At 54.7% G+C, this 20735-nt stretch overlaps 1 protein-coding gene across 6 annotated transcripts in view; it reads right to left on the bottom strand.

The window, feature by feature from the left end:
- Positions 1-1155: 1155 nt before the first annotated feature.
- Positions 1156-20735, bottom strand: part of FLT4 (fms related receptor tyrosine kinase 4) — a 40891-nt gene continuing 21311 nt past the window's right edge. For 2 of the 6 annotated variants that reach the window (XM_043466967.1, XM_043466968.1), the window contains exons 12-30: positions 19711-19819; positions 18354-18716; positions 17932-18078; positions 17702-17833; positions 17443-17549; positions 17030-17165; positions 16452-16556; positions 15767-15880; positions 15513-15601; positions 15242-15392; positions 14584-14678; positions 14094-14216; positions 12750-12861; positions 11525-11624; positions 11065-11170; positions 10320-10471; positions 9179-9299; positions 8070-8155; positions 1156-3093 (exon numbers count right to left, since the gene is read on the bottom strand). In XM_043466967.1, coding sequence (XP_043322902.1) covers positions 2898-3093; positions 8070-8155; positions 9179-9299; positions 10320-10471; positions 11065-11170; positions 11525-11624; positions 12750-12861; positions 14094-14216; positions 14584-14678; positions 15242-15392; positions 15513-15601; positions 15767-15880; positions 16452-16556; positions 17030-17165; positions 17443-17549; positions 17702-17833; positions 17932-18078; positions 18354-18716; positions 19711-19819 — 2544 coding nt within the window. In that variant the 3' untranslated portion in view covers positions 1156-2897. The remainder of the gene's footprint in view (positions 3094-8069; positions 8156-9178; positions 9300-10319; positions 10472-11064; positions 11171-11524; positions 11625-12749; positions 12862-14093; positions 14217-14583; positions 14679-15241; positions 15393-15512; positions 15602-15766; positions 15881-16451; positions 16557-17029; positions 17166-17442; positions 17550-17701; positions 17834-17931; positions 18079-18353; positions 18717-19710; positions 19820-20735) is intronic. The other 4 variants (XM_043466969.1, XM_043466970.1, XM_043466973.1 and 1 more) reach the window with 3 other exon arrangements.

Below are 20735 nucleotides of genomic sequence, written 5' to 3'. Positions count from 1 at the left end.
GGGAGGTGACTGCAAGGATTGAGCTTGGGCTGTGTTCTCAAGTCCATGGGCCACCTGAGCTCAGGGCCTGAAGTAGCATTGGGTTTTAGTGGGTGAGGACAAAATGCTGTCACTTTATTCATAAACATTTGGCGAGTGCCCATTCTGAGCTCTCAACTGAGTGGAGCCCTGAGTGCTTCCAGTGCCTTCTGCTGGTGGCTTTTGGGGACTTCACAGCAGAGTGAAAAAACTGACGATTCATGTCAATGTATGACAAAAACCACTACAATATTGTAAAGTAATTAGCCTCCAACTAATAAAAATAAATGAAAAAAAAAAAAAAAACCTCAACATTCAAAAAACAAAGATTATGGTTTCTGGTCCCATCACTTCATGGCAAACAGATGGGGAAAAAGTGGAAACAGTGTCAGATTTCATCTTCTTGGGCTCCAAGATCACTGCGGACAGTGACTTCAGCCACGAAATTAAAAGACGCTTGATCCTTGGAAGAATAGTTATGACAAACCTAGACAGTATATTAAAAAGCAGAGACAACATTTTGCCGACAAAGATCCATATAGTCAAAGCTATGGTTTCCCCCATAGTCATGTATAGATGTGAGAGTTGGACCATAAAGAATGCTGAGTGCTGAGGAATTGATGCTTTTGAAATGTGGTGTTGGAGAAGACTCTTGAGAGTCCCTTGGACTGCAAGGAGATCAAACCAGTCCATCCTAAAGAAAACCATCCCTGAATATTCATTGGAAGGACTGATGCTGAAGCTGAAGTTTCAATACTTTGGCCACCTGATGTGAAGAAATGACTCATTGGAAAAGACCCTGATGCTGGGAAAGATCCAGGGCAAGAGGTGAACTGGGTAACAGGATGAGATGGTTGGATGGCATCACTGACTCAATGGACATGATTTTGAGCAAACTCTGGAGATACTGAAGGACAGGGAAGCCTGGCATGCTGTAGTTCATAGGGTGGCCAAGAGTCAGACACAACTGAGTGACTGAACAATAATAGCCTTTTGGGCAGAGAAAGGGGGCCTCAGCTGCCTCTACTGCTGTTTCCTTTGCAAGGCCTGTCCAATGGCCTTGTAGGGCTGACGATCAGGTGGGAGGAAGGCTAGAACCAAATCTTAACAGAGATCTGGAATTTAACTGAGAATCTATTCACTGTTAACTCAAGACTGGCATCAAATTTATTATTATCTTTTGTTAAATATTTTATCTTTTCGGAGCATATGTTCTGCAAGGGGTAGGGGGAGGTTTTCTTCTCAATACATCTTTGTGTGTGCAGTTATGTGACAGGAGCATAGGTGGGACACATGTCGGGAGGGGTCTTGGGCCTGGGCCACTGCACGCAAATCCTTGAGATGCTTCTCTGATTGAAACACCCCCTGGACTTCAACCAGGTAAAGCTGAGACCCAGGTCTCACAAGCAGGTGATACCAGGGGAGGGCACCTGGGGACAGTTAGGGCTACAGCCACACTTACATTCAATGAATCTTAAAGGAACAATATACAACACGGTGGGGGTGGGGGTGGGGGGCGGTGGTCCCTCCCAGGCACGCCCCTGCTCGCTGCATGGCCGCCTGTCCTGCAGGCGTCTCATGCCGGGGAGCGGGGTGTCAACCTCCATGGTGCTAGCTGGGATGAGGGTCTTTCTCCTGGGGTGTGGGTGGCCAGCCAGTGCGAACTAGGTGGGGTGCCTGGGGGGAATGGCTCCAGCCTCCAGAGGGTCCCCCACTGTTCTGTGACAAAGGCTTGACCTGCCAGACGGCCGATGTCAGGCACAGAGCAGGGGGCAGGAGACAGGGGCCTCCATGGGGGTGTAGGGACATCTGTGGATTGCCTCCTGGTATACTGCAATACTGGGGGTCCTTTGGGCCAGCCCCAAAGCCTTTCTTGAAGGAACCCACAGTATTTGCCTCTCATAAGGATGTTCACAGCTTGGGTGGTGCCTTGGGTAGCAGATCCAGGCCCCAGAGGGAAGAACCAGGTGGTTCTAAAATGGGCAGCTCTAGACCGTCAGATGACTCTTCCAATTCTGGACCAGGCAGGTACGGCTGGGGGCTTCTCCAGAAAGAGGTGGCAGCCACAGTGGGGTCTTTTATGACAGCAGTTGACTGAGTGTCAGAGCCAAGAACTTTCCAGACTCAGACACACCTGTCCTGGGTTCCCTTCAGACTGAACTTTTTAAAAGTAAATTCTTCATAGCAGCTCAAATAGCCTCTGAAATTCTAATTAAAAAAAAAAACAAAACACCAATGTTGAATAGTTCTCAGCACTCAGGAGAAGAAGGCTGCTGTAACTGGTTTGGAACTGCAGAGATGGCTACTCTGAGCTGTTTGGTCAGGCTCAAGAGAGGACACTTCATTCCTCTCCACTCAAATTTCTCATTTGTTGCTTTGAGTTGGAAATATGGCAGCTTCTCTGAGCCTTGGAGGGGCAAATGAAGAAAGCCATTCCCACGGGAAGGGGCAGTATTTGGGGCAGGGCTGGGAGCCCACAGTTCAACCTCGACTATTATGTCATTCTCATACTTCTCATCAGAAGTCAGGGATCACACCATCTACCATGCTGAGATGAGGCACCCAAAGAGATATTTCCTATGAGAGTGCCCAGCCCAGAGCTGGCCCCTGTGGATGTTGAACTGAGTGGAATCTGCATCTGAAGGGGAGGAGGGCCCCAGGGATCTGCAGGGTGTCCTGGGCAGGCATGGTGATGGAATTGAAGGGAACGCTGGAGCCTGGGTTTTACTCTTCCTAGCTAAGGAGAAAGAAATGTCTCCTGGCCCAAACTGGATGAGATGAGCTTCCAGCCTGGGTCTCTAGCCCTCTGCTCACTGGCCAGGCGTGACCCCCACCCACTGTCAGAGCCCAGGGTCCAGGGTGGCTTGTCCGAAGCTGCTTTAGTAGCTGCTGTCTGTGAAGAAGGGCGCTCGGGCGGCTGGGGTGCTGGCGCTGTCCTCCGGGGGCCCCGCCAGCTCCCCGTACTCGCTGTTGTAGAACACCTGGCCCCGGGGCCCCAGCTCGGGCCGCCGCCTCCCTTGGGGGTCGAGGTGGGCCGTGGTCACGTTCACATTCCTGCCCGGTCCTTTACAGCTGCTGAGACAGGAAGGTGACATCAGTCAGAAAAGAAGAACGATCGGAACCGTGTTGAGGTCTGACCGGAATCACCAGAAACAACTAGAGCAACAAGCAAGGCCAATGGAAACACACAGATTTGACTTAAATAGAAAAACAAAGCAGTGTGCCTGCTGGCAAACAGCAGAACGGTTCTTTGTCCCATGCCTGGGCGCGGGACAATGGAGAAAGCCCAACTCCATCCCCCCAAACCTGCTTCTCTCCCGGTCTTGCTCATCTGTGTAAATGGCACCAACTTTGCTCTAAAGCCTCAAGCACCCAGGTGTCATCCTCTCTTCCTCCCTTCCCCTCATCCCCCACATCCGGCCCACACAGCGGTCCTACGCCAAAAGGCATGCACGCCTCCCCGTGCATGCCCCGCCGCTGCTTCAGAGTGAGCTGCATCAGTGAGCGCTCGGGACTGCCCCAGCACATCGTTTCCCCCTTCTCATGCCTCCCTATAGGCCAGTCTTCAGAGATCCTTCAAGTTACACCCTTCAATACAACTCACTCCCTACAACTCACTCTGAATAAAGTCCAAGCTTCTGCCCCTGGCCCAGAGGGCCCTGCAGCTTTGGGTCCCCCCCTGCCTCGCTGATGGCCCAGTGATGCTCCCTCCTCAGCACTCATTTTCTCTGAGCTTTCTGAAAATTTGTTTCATTGTTTTTGCTTTGCATGGTGCTACTGAAAAGCCTGATACTTCAATCTCTGTCTCTCTCTCTTTTTTTTGGTGACTTGGTGTTTTACCTGAATGTTTATCTCTAAAATCTGATAGTTCAACTAGGTTATGTCTCAGAGTTTACTCTTTTTGGACCAGTTTTCCCAGGTACCCTTCTAATATGTAGATTTGGTTCCTTTCATTTAAGAGCACTATCTTGAATTACATATTTAAAAATATTAGTTCTGTTTCACTGTTGGCATTTTTCTTCTTCAGAGACACCAGTTGTACATATGTGGGAGTTTTCTATTTAACTTCTAAAATTTTCACATTACTTCTGACCCTTTAGACCTCTTGATTTATTCTTGACCGCTTTTCCTATCTATCAAATGTGCCCTCCACTGCAAGTCTGATCATATTTAATTGTCCCTTGGGTACTCTGTTCTTCATTTTTGAGAGGATTTGTCTTTTATTTCAATTCCTTCCATAAATTTAGTTGGCTCCCATTTGATATTGTCACACTTTGTCTATATTTATTCTGAATTTTTGAATTTATGATTGAATTTATGTGCAGCTACTTATTTCATTATGAATTTAATTTATGTCATTGTGTTGTACCACAGTTTTTCCATGCTGTTTTTGGAGTGTTTATGGCTACTGAAAAGTTTTAAATCTAATTTTCTTTTTTATTCTTATAATAACTCTGTATGGATAGTGCTCATTTTTCTCTGTTCACGCTTATTCAGGCTGAGATTACCCTATGGGTTTGATCTGGACTGCAAGGAGATCAAGCCAGTGGATCCTAAAGGAAATCAGTCCTGAATATTCATTGGAAGGACTGATGCTGAAGCTGAAACACCAATGTTTTGGCCACCTGATGTGAAGAACTGACTCACTGGAAAAGACCCTGATGCTGGGAAAGATTGAAGGCAGGAAGAGAAGGGGACGACAGAAGATAAGGTGGTTGGATGACTTCACTGACTTGATGGACATGAGTTTGAGCAGTCTCTGGGAGTTGGTGATGGACAGGGAAGCCTGGTGTGCTACAGTCCATGGGGTTGCAAAGAGTCAGACACGACTGAGTGACTGAACTGAACTGAACTACCCTATGGGAGGAGGGCCAGGAATGTGGGCGTCTCTGTAGCTTTCTTCATTCAGGAGTACTATAACACCATAACACATTGAATCCCTCTCTCCAAAGGCTCCATTCATGTCCCATGGTGTCTCACCAGTGGGGACTCGCCAGCCACTTAAGAGGGAGTGCTGGACACCTCCCCAGCTGCTATTGTGCTGAAAGCCTCGGGCTTTCCGATCTCCCTTCTACCTGCAGAGCTGGGTGAGCTGCCACGTCACAGGGAATGGGGAATGGCATCCTCAGGGCCACTGAAAGGATGGGGTGAGCCACCTTGGAGTGAGGATGAGTTAACTTCCCACAGGGTGAGTACTGACCAGTGGTGAGCAGAAGATAGGAAAGAACTGAGGACCTGAACTTCCTTCTCCCTGACAGATGCTTTCAAGGCACATTCCATCCCACCTCTACATCTGTTTGGGGAATGTTCCATTTGCCAAGTGACCTGCTACACCTCTTTGTGGCTCATCACACTGTGTTTCCAAGGGAACCTGGGAAGAGAATAATGTCCTCTGTTGCTCCCATCACGACGTGCAGTTTCTGTAATGAAGAGGCCCTTGGGAGTGTGACTGTCTTTTGAACTCTTCATATAATCTTGTTTCTATAAGACTCTTCTCCAACTCTCTTCTTCCTTCACCGCCAGGCACCTGAGGTGCACATTCCCCTCCTGCCCACTGTCCTTTCAGAAACAGTGCCTGCCTAAGGCCATTGTCCTAGTGCTCACACTCGGACATCTCCTCAGTCTGTGAGGCCATGGGCCCAAGGACCTTGACGGTCCCCTCTCCGGGGGCAGTCCCCAGACTGCTCTCCCCTGCCAGGGTGCGGGCATGGCTCTGCTGGTTCTGCTGCTGAGTTCTCGACTCACATACAACTGGAGTCTCTCCCTTGCTTATATCATAGTCACGGGCTCTGAGAGGTCTTGTTTCATGAGCTGATTTTAGAAAGATGTGTGGAGACTGGAATGTAAGTAGTTATCATCCTCTGGCTTATCCTCTTACTGAAATACTTTTGGGGGAGATTAAAAAAAAAAAAAACTGTTTGGTAAAGAAAAATTAGCCAGAAACTATTTTTGTTGAATAAATAAAAAGCATTAATTTTTCAAAACTAGGTTACTCATAGAGATTACCTGACAGAATCAATAAAAACAAAGAAGGAGGCCAAGATGCATGAGAGAGATGCAGCAATTATCTGTAGGCATACAACCCCACAACCTCCAGTGTTCCCAGTGCTGCAAACATGCCTTTGTAGGCTGCTGGGAAGGTAACAGACATTTGGCTAAGTTGCTGAGATCTTAATGACACCTACCGGAAAGGCGAAGAATGACCTCAACTATCCTACTGTGATACAAATTAACACCTGTGGTCTAGGGTAAACTATTCAATGACAACACCCATTGATTCAAAAACAGCCTAGGCAGAAGACAAGTAAAACTACATCAGATGAGCCCAAAAGGGGTCCCTGATAGACACAGGGGTCACACAAGGATCTGAAAAAAGCGGAAAAGAGCACTGTTTTATATTAATATAATATTTTAGGTTCTATCATTTAAACAGCTATGAGCAAGTCAATTACTAAAGTAAATAAGTAGAAGTACAGATGGATAAGGGGCACATGAAAAGATGTTCAGTATCACTATGAGAGAAATGAAAATAAAAACTACAGTGAGATATCACTTCATACTGGTCAAAATGGCCATCACCAAAAACCCACAAACAATAAATATTGGAGAGGGTGTGGAGAGAAGGGAGCCCTTCTACACTGTTGGTGGGAATGTAAATTGATATAGCCACTACAGAGAACAGTATGGAGGTTCCTTAAAAAACAAAAAATAGAGCTACCATATGGCCCTGCAATCCCAACTCCTGGGCATATATCCAGAGAAAAACATGATCTGAAAGGATGCATGCATCTCAATATGCAGCACTGTTTACAATAGCCAAGACATGGAAGCAACCTAAGTGTCCACTGACAGAGGAATGGATAAAGATGTGGTACATATATACATTGGAATATTACTCAGCCATGAAAAATAATGAAACAATGCCATTTGGAGCAACATGGATGGGCCTAGACATTGTCATACATACTGAATGAAGTGAGTCAGACGGAGAAGGACAAAGATCATATGACATCCCTTACATGTGGGTGGAATCCAAAAAGATATGATACAAAACAGAAAGAGACTCACAGACTTAAAGAACGAACTTACGGGTTGCTGAGGGAAAGGATGGGTGGAAGGGATAGCTAGGGAGTTTGGGATGGACAGGTACACACTGCTATATTTAAAACGGCAACCAACAAGGATGTCCTGTATAGCACATGGGACTTTGCTCAGTGTTACGTGGCAGCCTGGATGGGAGGGGAGCTTGAGGGGGAATGGACACACGTGTATGTATGGCTGAGCCCCTTCAGTGTCCACCTGAAACTATCACAACATTGTTAACCGGCTACAGCCCAATACAAAACAAAAAGTTAAAAAAGACTGCATGTAAAAAGACACTAATCTTCATTTATGATTCTATATGCAACAGAGTATCTTAGGCCACTGAGCAGACTCATCTTTAATGTGCAGTTTCCACTGGATTTTAAGAGATGCTGTGTGAAAAAAGAACTGTGTGTTCCAATAAAGTTGAAAAAATGGATCAAAAGTTTAAAAAAATATGTACACATTTAACTGTTTTATGTATACCCTTAAAAGTTTAAATATTCAGATCTACTTTTAAAGAGTGGAGGTATCTTCTTGGAAAATGGAGGTCACTGTTTATGGAGCTCACCCCCTATGCAAGCACACTGGAAGATTTCTCTGTAACTGTATTCTCATCAAAGAAGTACAACAGCCAGCTCTAGGTCACATGATCTGTGGCCTCTCCTGGCCGGGGGAAGGGTGCTACATCCATTGGGCATAGCAGATGTTTCTTGGTTTCACAAAGAGGTTATTGTCTAGTATCTGACAAAGGGGACCAGCACCAGGGTGCTGGGTCAGGACAGTGATGAGGGGTGGGGCTTATGGGAAGGCTGGTGGACAAAACCCTCAAGTCCCAGAGTGGTCTGCCCTGAACACACAAAAGGTAATCTGGAGACAGGAAAAGTTTCAGGAGAGAGTGCGTGGCACACTCAGGCCCGGCCTCCCTGCGCTGGGCCCCGGCCAGGAGGCAGCTCCCGAAGCCCTACCTGAGCCTGCTGTCTTCTCTGTGCCTGCTCTCCAGCTGCTCAAACTCCTCGGAGGCCAGCACCATCCCACTGTCCGTCTGGCTGTCCTGCGCAGAGAGACCATGCCGAGGTTGCGGGTGGGCTGTAGGCAGCCCCCCTCAGACCTGCCCCACCGCTGCCCGGACACTCATCCTGTGTGTGGGAGACCGGAGGCTGTCGGTCAGGGTCACACGCCCCTGCCGCAGAGGGAGACACCGCGTCTGGCGGGCCCACGCCCTGTGATTCAAGAGGGTGGCAAGACTGAGACACCCCTGTTGGGAGATGCAGAAGGTGGCCACACGCCTGCTCAGGACACAGCAGAGCAGGAGCACTGGGAGAAACAGGGGAAGTCTAGAGAGAGTCCGACAGGTCACAGTGGAGGAAAAGGATCCTCAGATGCGTCCAAGGTTTGGTGGGGCTATGTCACAATCAGCGTGACTTGGAGTGGTCTTGATTTCTGTGGAGGGGGACTGAACCACACTCTCGCCAAGGATGGGGAGCCCTCCCCCTGCATCTTTGTCTGACCCTGGGGATGGGAGTGCGGGTCTGCATGGCGCTGGTTCAGGGCACCCACCGCCACCCGTGTACCCGGCTTCCCCCGGGCCTGTCCTCACTCACCAGCCCCATCTGGATGGATGCTGGAAGGCTGGGCTTTTACAAAACGGTCAGATTGCCTCCAGCCTCACTGAGCTGTAAGAGGTCTACTCTGCTTGACTGCCATGTGAGAACACGAGTGGTCTTCCCATGCCTCTTACCCTAGACTTCTTGCCTGGTGACACCATCTCCTCTCTGGTCACGGGGCCCGGGGGCCACCCAAGGGGGGCCCTGACTCGGGTTGATCCCAGGAGAACCGTCTAGAAGGAGGAGCTGTCTTTCCACTGGGTTTCTACCTTGCAGGGAGAGAGAGGCTGGGGTGCTGGGGAGGGGCGACCCTGGGTGAGTTAAAGAGGCAGAGACATGGGGCACTGGGCTCCTCGTGCTGAGCTGGTTTCTGCCACAAGCCTCAGGGCTTCCTTACATCTAGCTCCCTGTGGGAAGAGTCCAGGGGCCGTGACCTGGGGTGAGGGCACAAGCCCACTCACTCCACTTACCACTATGGCCTTGTAGGTAGTTGGGGTCATGGGAAATTCCTCAAACGTTTTCATCCTGGAGAAACCCTGGGTTTGAGTCCCTCTGGCAAGGCATCCCGGAAAGGACACACAGTTATAATATCTGTGGGGAGGAAACAGCAAGTGCTGAGAAGTGCAGTCCAGCACCCTTCCTGAAAGTTCTCTGCACCTTTCCTTCTGTACCCCTCTCCTCTTGGGAAGGCCTGGGGCTGAGCACAGGGGCTGGTCTAGACGGCTCCCCAGGCACCTGAGTCTTGCCTCTGCTCCCAGGCGAGAGGAGTGAACCTCCCTGAGGCCACTGCTGGGGAGGATGCGGGAAGCGAGCAGCAGAGGGCACATGGCCTGGGTGTGACGTGGAGCTGGAGAGAGACTGGGGAGGACTTCCCTCCAGGACGGGCCGCCCTGTGCAGGGCAGGCAGCAGTGATGTCACGCGCCCCTGTCTGACCTGTGTGTACGGGTGTGTGCACATCCGAGGGCCTGGGGCGGGGCTGGTGGAAGGAGCCCGGCAAAAACCAGCTGGGTGTTTCTGTAGCCCACGCTCGACCTTGTTCTCTGCTGGGGAGGATGGCGTGGAGAGTCCTGAGCTCTTTTCTCAGCAACACCAATGCGAATGTGGATGCATGACCTTCTTGGAAGGTAAATATTCACTGGCCTCTGACCCCAAACTCTGGAGAGTTAGGCTCCATTCTAAATCCTGAACAAGGTTAGTGAGTGGCCAGCCCCACTCTCAGGGTCCCGGGAACTCGCCCCTCTTTCCCTTGCTCCATGTTCTTTCCCGACAGGGTGGAGCTGGCCAGGGCATTGTGCCTGAGAGGGGCGCTCCCTTGAAATTGATGGTGGAGGGCCTCTCAGAGGCTAGGAGTGTGGGCAAGCGGAGGAGGCCAGAGGGGGGCATGGAGAAAAGCAAAGTTGAAAGGCCACATGGGCTTGGAAGGACCTCAAGACTGACCACACCCGCCAGGGCATCAGCAATGCTGTCACTTAGCTCTTCGAATTGATATACAATGGCCTCTTAAGTCCTTGTCCTTCACTTTTCCTTGATGACTGATGAGGATAAAACTTATATGTCCAAACTGCTTTCCCCTGCCCGGGGGATGCTTGGATCTGAAGAATGGGGCTGACCTGGCGGCCAGGCTGTGCTGATGCAGGCTCAGCGGGCTGTCCTCTGTGTCAGCATCCGTCTCTGTGATGTGCATGGCCGTGGTGGATGCCTGCGAGAAGCTGCCTTCCTCCGAGCTCTGAGAACCGCGAGGAGCCATGCAGTCCTCATCTTCCTGGCAGGAATGGCACGAAAAGCCAGGGTCAGAGGCTCTTAGGCGCCACTTCGCCCCTACTCCTGCATCCAGGACTTCTAGAGTTCCTGATCTTTCAAGTGCTGTTCTCAAGGGCTCCAAGGACTAAGGGAGCTGGGCAGGTTCTCCCCACAGCCCTTCCAGGTGCCCCTTCTAAGGAGGAGGCAGGCATAACAGCATCCTCGTTCCAGAGCCTGGCTGTCCCACAGCCTCGAACATCAGTACTTCCCACCCTCACCTTGGGGCAGCACTGGCCCCCAAGCGCCCATCTTCAAGTCCCTGAGGCTGGGGCGGCAGGCAGCTCCCTGCTTCCTCCTCCAGGTCTCAGGGCTGCCCTGAGCCAGTCCTGAGCTAGGGGAGGGAGGTACAAGTCAGAGGTGGGTGCAGGGGGCAGAGGGGCAAAGCGTGAGGTAGAACATATCACTGTTCTGCCAGGAAGTGGGGCTCCTTGCTGGCTCCCTGAGGACCTGCCTGGGCCTCTTCATGGGAAAGTTGGGCTCTGACCATCCATGTGATGGCCCCTGGCTTGGAGGCCAGAGGTTGCTGCAGCAGGACAGGGAGAGTCGGGGCCTCACCTGCTGGGCCCTGCCCTGGAGCAGGTTCCCCAGGATCTCCACCAGATCTGAAAATGCAGGCCTCTCTTTGGGGTCTCCCGCCCAGCAGCTCAGCATGATGCGGCGTCTGTGGGTACACTGGATGTTGGACGGCTGTCTGAGCACACCCCGCACCCGACCCCAGCAGACCCAAGTCTCCTGCCTCCTGCCGATCCCTCACGCCTGCTCTGCCTGCCTCCCTCCCCCGGGCTTAGGCCAGGCCGTCCCTCCTACCTGCAGGAAGGAGAGCTGTCGGCGGCGGCCCCGTGGCGGAGTGAGAGACAGTGTCTGCAGGCCTACAGCCGGGCTCCTGTGCCTGAGGCCCCCCCCGCCCCCCCCCGCTGCTGGCATGCCCCCTTTCCCAAGCGTGCGCACAACCTTTTCTTGGTGCCCACCCACCGCTACGGCCCCTCAGTGCCTCACGGCTTCCCGAGAGACTCACATGGCAGGAGTGGCTAGCTCTGGGGCCCTCATCCGGGTGCCCTCTTTCAGCCGCTGGCAGAACTCCTCATTGATCTGCACCCCAGGGTATGGGGAGGCCCCTGATGGTAGAACAGGATGGGGGTGGGTGCGGAGCAGGCTCCCGCTGTTCCACTCAGGTCTGAACCGCCTCTGCCCCGGCCCCTTAGGGCAGGGAGTTCACCCTGCTGCCCCCTCCCCTCGGATGAGTTCTTCATTAGGTTAAGAGGACCGTGGCACCCGCTTGTGAGAGCTGCCATGAGCATCAGAGCTCTCCCAGGCGCACTGGCGGAAACACTCCCCATCCTGGGACCATCAGGGCCAGTGGTACTTTGCTGAGCCAGTTGAGCTGCCCTGTCACAATGACCCCTCTTCAGAGAAGCCTTCCCCAGGTCTTCCTTACGTCCTGTGGCTCTACCAGCAAAAGGGACCTAGCTCCTGCAAGCCACACCGTAGTGGGAAGGCACTGTTAAGACAAGAGTCCCTCCCTCAAACCCTGCATGGCTCCCAGTAGACTTAAATTCCAGGCCCTCATCCCAGAGGGCTTTTGCAGCATCTCCCAGTGCTGACTGCTTACACCCTGCTCAGCTCCCCAGCACAAGGATCACAGCCCTGACCAACCCCATGCCCTGGACTGCTGTTCTGCAGGCCCTCTTGCCTGCAGCCCGCCCGCTGTCGTAAGCCTGCCCCTCCTGGCCCGTCCAGCTCACACCCAGCGCTGTTCTCCCTGTGCTCCCCATGCGCTTCTATCTTCACTAACAGTGTTGATCACGGCTGCCATTCAGCGTTTTCACTCTACTTGTTTCCTGCCTCACCCCCACCCTGGTTGGGGCCCCTCATCTTGGATCCAGCAGGGCCCGGTTTACTATGTGAGGCTTGAGCAACTGTGGTCATTTAGGGAGCCGCTGGTCTCCTTCCAGATGTTCCCCAGCCCCGCAAAGGCAGGATCAGTGTCCCCAACAGCTTGTGAGCAAGGGGCTCAGCCAGGGAGGGAGGGGTCTGGGGGACTCCTACAGCCTTCCCCTCTGTGACAGTGATGAGCCCAGGAGCTGCTGGGTGAACACAGGGTTCTGCCCTGGGCACAGGCTGGACGTGAAGGGGGAGCCCAGGGGGCCCCCCAAGCACCTGTCTCAGAATGAGCGGGATTGCTCGGCCCAGGTGTGCACCTCCGCTGAGCCTGCCCTGCCCTGCCCCCTGCCTGTACTCACCCAGGGAGAAAATCTCCCACAGCAGGACCCCAAAGGACCACACGTCACTCTGCGTGGTGTACACCTTGTCGAAGATGCTCTCGGGGGCCATCCACTTCAGGGGCAGCCGGGCCTGCAGGATGGACGTGTGTCCCAGTGGGGAAGGGAAGAACAGAGAGAGGCCAAACCCAGGGGCATCCCTCCCCTGCCCCTCCTCTCCCCAGGACTCTGGAGTCACAACACAAGAAAGGCTCTTTGGTCAGGTCCACCCTGTGTGTATTCAGATGGCTCCTGCAGTTGGCTCTGTCCCTGCTGACTGCCCCCACTCCATTCCACAGGTGCCTGGTGACTTCTCTGAAGGCTTCTTCCCTGCTACTATTCTGGGTAGACATCCGGGTCCCTCTCTTCCCCTGTGCTCTCCCAGAGAAAACCTGTAGCCTGTCTCCAGCTGCAGACCCCCTGGCCCAGTATATTGAGGGATGCTGTGTCCCTGCACACCCTCACCAGCTCCGCCTCTATCCATTCATTTGGTCCCCACACTAGAAGCCTGGCATCACTCCTGACCCCTCCTCTGGCGGCTCCTAATGTGACTTCCCTCCTATGGCTTTGACCTGGGAGCCTTGAGGACCACGGGCCTTCCTGACTTGCCTCTGCCTCCACCCTAGCACCCCCACCCCTCTCTTGTGATAGCTTGTGGAGGGAGTTTCTGGACAGCTGGCTGTTACCTCCACAGTCCCCACATACCTGAGAGTTAGAATAAAGGACAAAGCCCTGCACGGTGGGCCTCTCATTGCTGTCTGTGGTTTAGTTGCTCAGTCGTGTCCGACTCTTGCAACCCCATGGACTGTAGCCCACCAGGCTCCTCCGTCCATGGAATTTCCCAAGCAAGAATATAGGAGTGGGTTGCCATTTCCTTCTCAGAACCTGGACCCAATTTGCCTGTCAACCTCCCTCTAAGCCTCTTCCTTCCTCCCCTGGGGCAAAACCCTAAACAAATTCAGATGCTCAGATGCCTGCCTGGCTACCTCTGGGCACCACCAATGAGATACAAGTTGCACCTAGCACCCACGTATTTTCCTGTAACCATGCTACACTAGGTGTGTCTCCCTCGAGGATGGACGTCATGTAGGATCTAGCTCTGCATGGCCAGCCCCTACTGAGCAGGTGTGTGGAGTCAGCGCCCACCTAATGGACCAAAAAGGCCAGACATAAGGTCCATTTGGAGCACCGGGGCCCTTGTTTGTCAGCTCCTGTCTCCACACACCTGCTCCAGGTGCCTCAGCAGAGTCTCCAGGATCCCTGTAGGTCCTCAGACCTTCCAGGCGGGTGGTGGTGAGTCCCCCACCCCCCATGGCCTGTACTCACACTGCCCTTGCGCACGTAGTCAGGGTCTTTGTAGATGTCCCGGGCCAGGCCAAAGTCACAGATCTTCACCACGTCACTTTCTGACAGCAAGATGTTTCGAGCAGCCAGGTCTCTGTGGATACACTAGGGGAGCGAAGAGGAGCAGTGAGGCGATCAGGCCCCTGTGGCCACACCCACACCTAGAGCTCCAGGATACCCTGCGTGAGTCCTGCTCTCTCGAGGATAGATTTCTGCGTGCCCCAGAACTTGCTATGGAGAGAGCTGGTAGCACTGTGCGGGCAGCGGAGAAGTCTGTGCAGTAGGACAGACTGGTTTTATAGCCAGCTCTGCCTCTGACTGGCGGAAAATCTTGGGAGTTTGGTTCTACCCTTTGGACTCAATCTACAGCTCTGCAAAGTGGGAGAGATGTGCCTTGACTACAGCTTCACTGTGGGGTAAGTGGGTGAGTTTTGGCCTTTCTCCCCTCTGCAGAGACTGCTGGGGCCGTCACCTTTCGAGAGGCCAGGAACTCCATGCCTCGGGCCACCTGGAAGCTGTAGCAGACAAGGTCTTCCATGGTCAGCGGGCTCAGCCACAGGTCCTTGGCTGCACAAAGAAGTGAAGCTGGCTAGGAAGGGCCTCAGCCGTGGCTCCCACTTCCCACCCAGCCCCAAAGGGAGCACTTCCGTGCTCACTGAACCTGGCTGCATCCCTCCTGGCCAGGCTTAACAAGCCTGCTGGTCCCCTCTCCTGCCGCTCAGCTTCCCTTCTCTCTGTGGTACCCACTAACTACTCCCAGAGCAGTGAGTACTGTTGCCACACTAGACCTCTGCCTCTGCTACTTCTGCCTGGACCGCTCCCCACCATGTTTGCAGGGCAAACTCTTATTCATCTAGAGACGACCAAATCAAACATCAGAAGTCTCACGCCCCCAGGAGTGCAGGTAGTTAAGCGTATGGATTAGGATTTTGAGCTCCTACCATCAGGGCGCAATGGCACCCTCTGGCGGGAACATGGGGGCTTTGCTTCCTGAGGTGGCCTCTCTTTTTAAGGCAGAGTGCATTTCATCCGCTCCCATGTTAAGTCCCTCCAGCAGGGCCCCAGGTTGGCTTATCCCAGGGTCCTGGAGCATGCCAGCCATTTTGGGCAAGGGGATGCCAGACTCTTACCTTCTTGGACTGGAGCGGCCCGCCCCGCCCCGCCCTTGCCCGTTAGCAGCCTTGTGAGGAGTGCCATGTCGCTGTTCCCTGGCCTCCTCTGGTCAGCCTTGGCGCCCTCCACCATGGAGCAGAAGTGCCTTTGCTGCTCAGCAGACTTCTCCTGCGATGCACAAAGCAGGCCGGGGCTGGAGGAGGCTCGCCGTCTACTGCAAAGGCACTTTCCGCCCTCCCCGCCCGGCTCACCAGCAGAGGCCTGGCCCTCGGTGGGGCGCACACCTACCGCGCGGGGATTGAAGGCCTCCCGCTTGGTGCGCAAGAAGTTGGAGAGATTGCCGTACTTGCAAAACTCCACGATCACCATGAGAGGGCCTGGGGCAGGGCAGGAGGGTGCACTGGAGGGCAAGCAGCACAGCCACGCCCGCCCCAAAGCCCTCCTGTGTCCCGCCCACTCCCGGCCCAGCTGGCCCTCCACACCCGCAAAGATAAGGGCACCTTGGGGCTTCACCCTCCCTGAAGGGCGACTGAGTTCTTTACCATTGGGCTTGGTGCAAGCCCCTAGGAGGTTGACCACGTTCAGGTGGTTACCAATGTGGATTAGGATTTTGAGCTCCGACATCAGGGCGCGATGCTCGCTGGCTGTGGCGCCCTCTGAAAGCAACATGGGGGCTTTGCTTGGTAACCGGGCCCACCTGGCCCCTGACCCAGGCCCTGAATATCCCTTTTCCCGGGCCACTAGCTTGGGCTTCTCTGGTGGCTCAGACAGTAAAAAATTCCCCTGCAATGCAGGAGACACATGAATCCCAGGTTTGATCCCCGCATCTGGAAGATCCCCTGGAGGAGGAAATGGCAACCCACTCCAGTATTCTTGCCTGGAGAATTCCATGGACAGAGGAGCCTGGTGGGCTACAGTCCATGGAGTGGCAAAGAGTCGGACACAACTAAGCGACTAGCACTTTCACTTTCAGCTGAGCTTAGGCCTGACCAGCGCTCTTGCTGGTGGGGGCGCAGCAAATACCACCTCCCTCTCTGAGGCAAAAGGTTTAGGTGGGACTGGTGAGTATTACTCAGAGGTGAGCCCCAGGCCATGGATTCCTTGTATAACCTCTGGTAAGAATCTGTTCTGAACCTGTTTCCCCTCTGGCACCACAGACCCAACAGCCCACCCAGAGCTGCTGGTCTTCATCAGCTCAGCCACCCCTTCTACCCACTGACCCCACACCTTTCAGCATTTTCACGGCCACAGTGTCACAGCTGCTGCCCTTGTTGATGCCAAAGGCTGAGGCTTCCACCACCTTCCCAAAGGCCCCGTGGCCGAGGACTCTCCCTGTGGGGGCAGGGAGCTGGTTCCAGGTGAGCTGTATGGGGGTGTGGGTGGAGAGGACTGGGCAGAAGGGACAACCCCTGTGGAGGGCCAGGAAGGAAGGCCCAGGACGGGGAGGAAAGTCAGGAGCCCCCCTGCCAAACAGGAAGTGCATGGGGAGCAGGGTGGGGAGAGAGGGAGGAGAGAGGCAGACAGGAAGGCCTGCATCCTCTCCCAGCAGGTGTGACAGGCCCACCCTGCTCAGAGCAGCAGGAAGTGACCTCGGGGGGCCTGGGAATTGAGAGCCCCAATAATAGTTCTGGGGATGCGTGCCTAGATGGACAGGTCAGGCCAGGTGGGGGCCAGGTGGGACTTTCTGGCATGAGTTCTGAGAATGGAGGGATTGCAGGGCTCCAGCCTGCCTGACCCCAGAGCAGCTGAAGCAGCGTCTGCCCAGCAGGACTGGGTGGGTGAAGCAGGCTGGGAGCAGGTCTCACCGAGGTGTAGCCGTTCCCGGGGGAACTCCCACTGACTCGTGTCATAGGACAAGTATTCACACTGCTCCTCCAAAGGCACCTCCCCGGGGTCCATGATGATGGACAAGTAGCCAGTCTTGATGTCTGCATGGGTTGGCTGGGGGATGGGTATGGGGACAGCTCACTGACTTGGCCATACCATCCTGGCTTCAGTAAAATTGTGCCCAGGACAGATGGCCTCTCCTTAGGGACTCCCGACATAGGAGGGGACAGATGGACAACCTCTTGTCCTCTAACAGTGCAGCCTGGAGGGGTCTGGGGGGCCTCCCAGGATACAAGGCTTCCAGGTGAGCCAGGGTGAACCATATTCCTTAACTTAAGGGCTGGACAGGGTAGAGAGAGCCCATGAGCAGCTGGGGACAAGGAGTGCTTACCCTCCTCATGTTACAGAAGATGAGGAGAAGGAGGACCCAGAAGAAGACAGCAATGACCCCGGTGCCAACAAGGATCACGATCTCCATGCTGCCTTTATCTTCAGAGCCTGAGTGGGCAGAAAGCGGGGGTGGCAACTGTGCACATATTGTGAGGGGGAGAGGGCACACCCTTCGGGCGGCACCCCTTCTGGTGGGCACAGCTGGCATCGAGTGTGGGCAGAAGGCGGGCTGGGGGGGGGGCGCGCGGGGGAGGTGGGACCTTCCACAGCCACGCTGGCGGAGGAGTTGACGCAGCCCTTGGCGTTGCACACACTGCACAGATAGTGGCCCGCGTCCTCCTCGCGCACGCGCTGGATGCTCAGCCTCTGGTTCGAGTCTGCCAGGTCGATTCCTGCAGCGAGGGCGGTGGACGTTTGAGTTCAAGTAGGTCTGGGGCTTTGGCCTAGAGAGCTTCCGGACGCCGCCCTCCACCCATATCCATCCCCCTACCAGACTCTTCTTCCAGCAGCCTCTCATCTTTGTACCACACGATGCTGGGTACGTGCACCCCAGCCACTGGGCACCGCATCTCCAAGGAATCACTCACATTCACCAGGAGGTCGCTTAGGTTCTGTGTGAGCCGTGGGGCTTCTAGGGCTGGAGGCGGGGTCGAGAGAGAGCTGAGTGGAGCTGCAGAAAGCAGGAGGGCGCTCCAGGAAAGGGCCCTCCCATGCTAGGAGCTCTCCAAGCTGAAGGGTCAGGGTTTGAGCTTGGGGTGGGCAGGGCTGTGCAAGCCCCGGAGGGCAAGGAGAGGGGGATGCTCTTGCGGGCTCGGGCTTGTGAATGGACTGCCCTGGCACGTGCCGGGCTGGGGATAAAGGCTCCTTGGGGCGCACTGCCCCGCCTGGCCCTTCCGGCCCGGCTTGCCTCACCCTGCACAGACAGGTACTTCTTATGGCAGTGCTTGTCATGGCTGCGCCGGTCCTGGACCTCACACACGTAGTCGCCTTCATGTTCTGGTGCCACCCTGGGGATGGTGAGGGTGAGCGTGGCGTGGCGCTCGCCGGGCATCACCTCCTCCAGGCTGGCGGCCAGCGGCGTGGCGAACAGGTGCACGTTCTTGCAGTCAAGCAGCAGCGGGTTCCCCTGCGCGTCGTGCAGCGTGGACAGGTTGAGGCGGTACCAGTGCAAATGCTCGTATGTGTAGTTGTCAGCCCGGCAGCTCAGGCGCACGGCCTGGCCCTCCAGGGGCTCTTCTGATGGCTCTGACTCTATGCTGAAGCCGTCGGGGATGGCTGGGGAAGGAGGAGGAACCACTCACTGTGACATCGTGAGGTGCTGGCGCACCTACCCACCTGCTCAGGGACTCCCTCTCTCTTTCTCATTGACCTTCGAACTCACTCAGCTCTCAAATAAGGGTGTACATCACCTGTACCTGGGCCAGGGACACACTCTGGAGCCCTCTTGTCCCTCTCCCTGACAAGAGACCAACTCTCTCAAGTCAATTCCACCAGGGGCTCCTCCTGCCGTGCCCCCGTCTAGTTTTTCCTGAACAAGCCCAGCTGGATACTGCCCCCACCTCTCCCAGGAGCCCGTGACACCAATGAGTTTCTTGCTAGCAGCTCAGCAGGGGCCGGAACGCCCATTCTCCCTCACTGCTGAGCACACTCCCAGCCCTGTCCTCTTTCTGAAACAATCTGGTTTCATTAGCATTTGGCAATGGCCCCCGATTTCCTTTTGTCCCTCTGGCTGTTCACTGTCAGCCACTATGGGCTCCGCTCTCCTGCAGACTGTTTTCTTTGGCTCCACCTCTCTTTTAGGTGCCTACATTTAAACCTCTGGGCCCACTGACTGTCCTTCCGTGGTCGTCTTAGCATTCCTGAGGTCATTAACAGGTTTGAAAAATCTGAAGCAACCACGGACCTTCTTCCCAGGGCCAAATGCACATAAGAACCAGCTGCCGTGCAGGATCCATGGTTCAGGAAGGGGGAGGAGGGAAGTGGAGGAAGGTGCAGCTGTGGGGAACGAGAGGGCACCCCAGGGAGGCACCTCCTGGTCTAGGGGCAGATGGTGCTGCCTCCTTCCAGTTCATATGCCTATAACCTCCAAGTCTATCCCTCCTGCCAAGACCCAGAGGCCCAGTGGGCCCTGGGTATCTCTCCTGGCACCTCAAGGTCACAAGAAACTCAGTGGGGCCCCAACCCAGGCATATTATCTTCTCCCAGGCCTGGTCTCCTCCTGTGCCCACCTGGTTCCTGACCTCCATCCAGGCCTGCCCAAGTCACTCACTGGTCACGTAGAAGTAGATGAGCCGCTCATCCTGACCCACTTTGTTGAAGACCACACACTTGTACATGGCGGACACATTGGCCTCCTGGATCACCAGCTTGCTCACCGTCTGGACAGGATACATGTCAGGCATAAGGATCCATTTCCTGCCTAAGTTCCCCTACCCTCACCTCCTCTTTCTGCATGGAAGTTGCTGTGCCCACCAGAATAATGGGGGAAACTGAGGCTCTGGGCTGGAGATGACCAAAGCTCAGAGACAGTACCAGGACTGGTGAGGCAAGGAGAAGGTGATGAGGTCCTTGGGCAGCAGCAAGAGGTGGCTCCCCTGAAAACTCAAGGGACAGCATGATGGACAGCTGGCATCAGCTGTGACTGGTGTCAGAAGGCGCTGTTAGGCCGGACCAGGGAGCCCTCTGGCTACAGATGGGCTCAGGCTGCTGCCATGCTGAGGAGGTGACAGGGGCTGGGTTGGTCCAAGCCAGAGTTAGGATGCATGCTCTGGTCATATCAAGTGTCAGCCTGTGGTCCAAGGAGTCACTGTGTGAGGCCCTGTGATGCACCCACAAACCCTTCAGGGCTGCCTATAGCACCTCTCAGCGCTCTGGGTCGTGGCAAGGGAAGAAAATGGGCTCCAGGGCTCCAGAAGGACTCTGGGCTGGGGGAGTGGGAAGCTTGGAAGCAGAGCAAGAGAGAGGGCCATAGGATCTGCCTACCAGCCCGAGAGCCCACCCCCAGCCTCAAGCCGGGCACTTCCTGGCCAGCCTGGAACAGGAAGAGGCTCTGGAGGTGTGTAGGAAAACAGGAAGTGACTGTAGGAAGTGGGCGCCTTTGTTCAGTCCTTCCCCTGCTAGGCCTCTTCGAGGGATTGCCCCCAGCCTGGGCCAGCCGTCTTTGCGGAGGATGGAGCATCCCCAGCCCCAACTCTCCCAGCCCTTCATATGGGCCCATAGCCATGAAATCTCAGCTTCCCTCTCCGGGAAGCAGCGGCAGGTCTGGCCTCTGCAGTCTATTGCAGGCAGGGAAGC

The sequence above is a fragment of the Cervus canadensis genome, chromosome 4 (genome assembly GCF_019320065.1).
Source record: "Cervus canadensis isolate Bull #8, Minnesota chromosome 4, ASM1932006v1, whole genome shotgun sequence".
Taxonomy (NCBI): Eukaryota; Metazoa; Chordata; class Mammalia; order Artiodactyla; family Cervidae; genus Cervus; species Cervus canadensis.
This window is presented reverse-complemented; position numbering and strand designations above follow the sequence as displayed.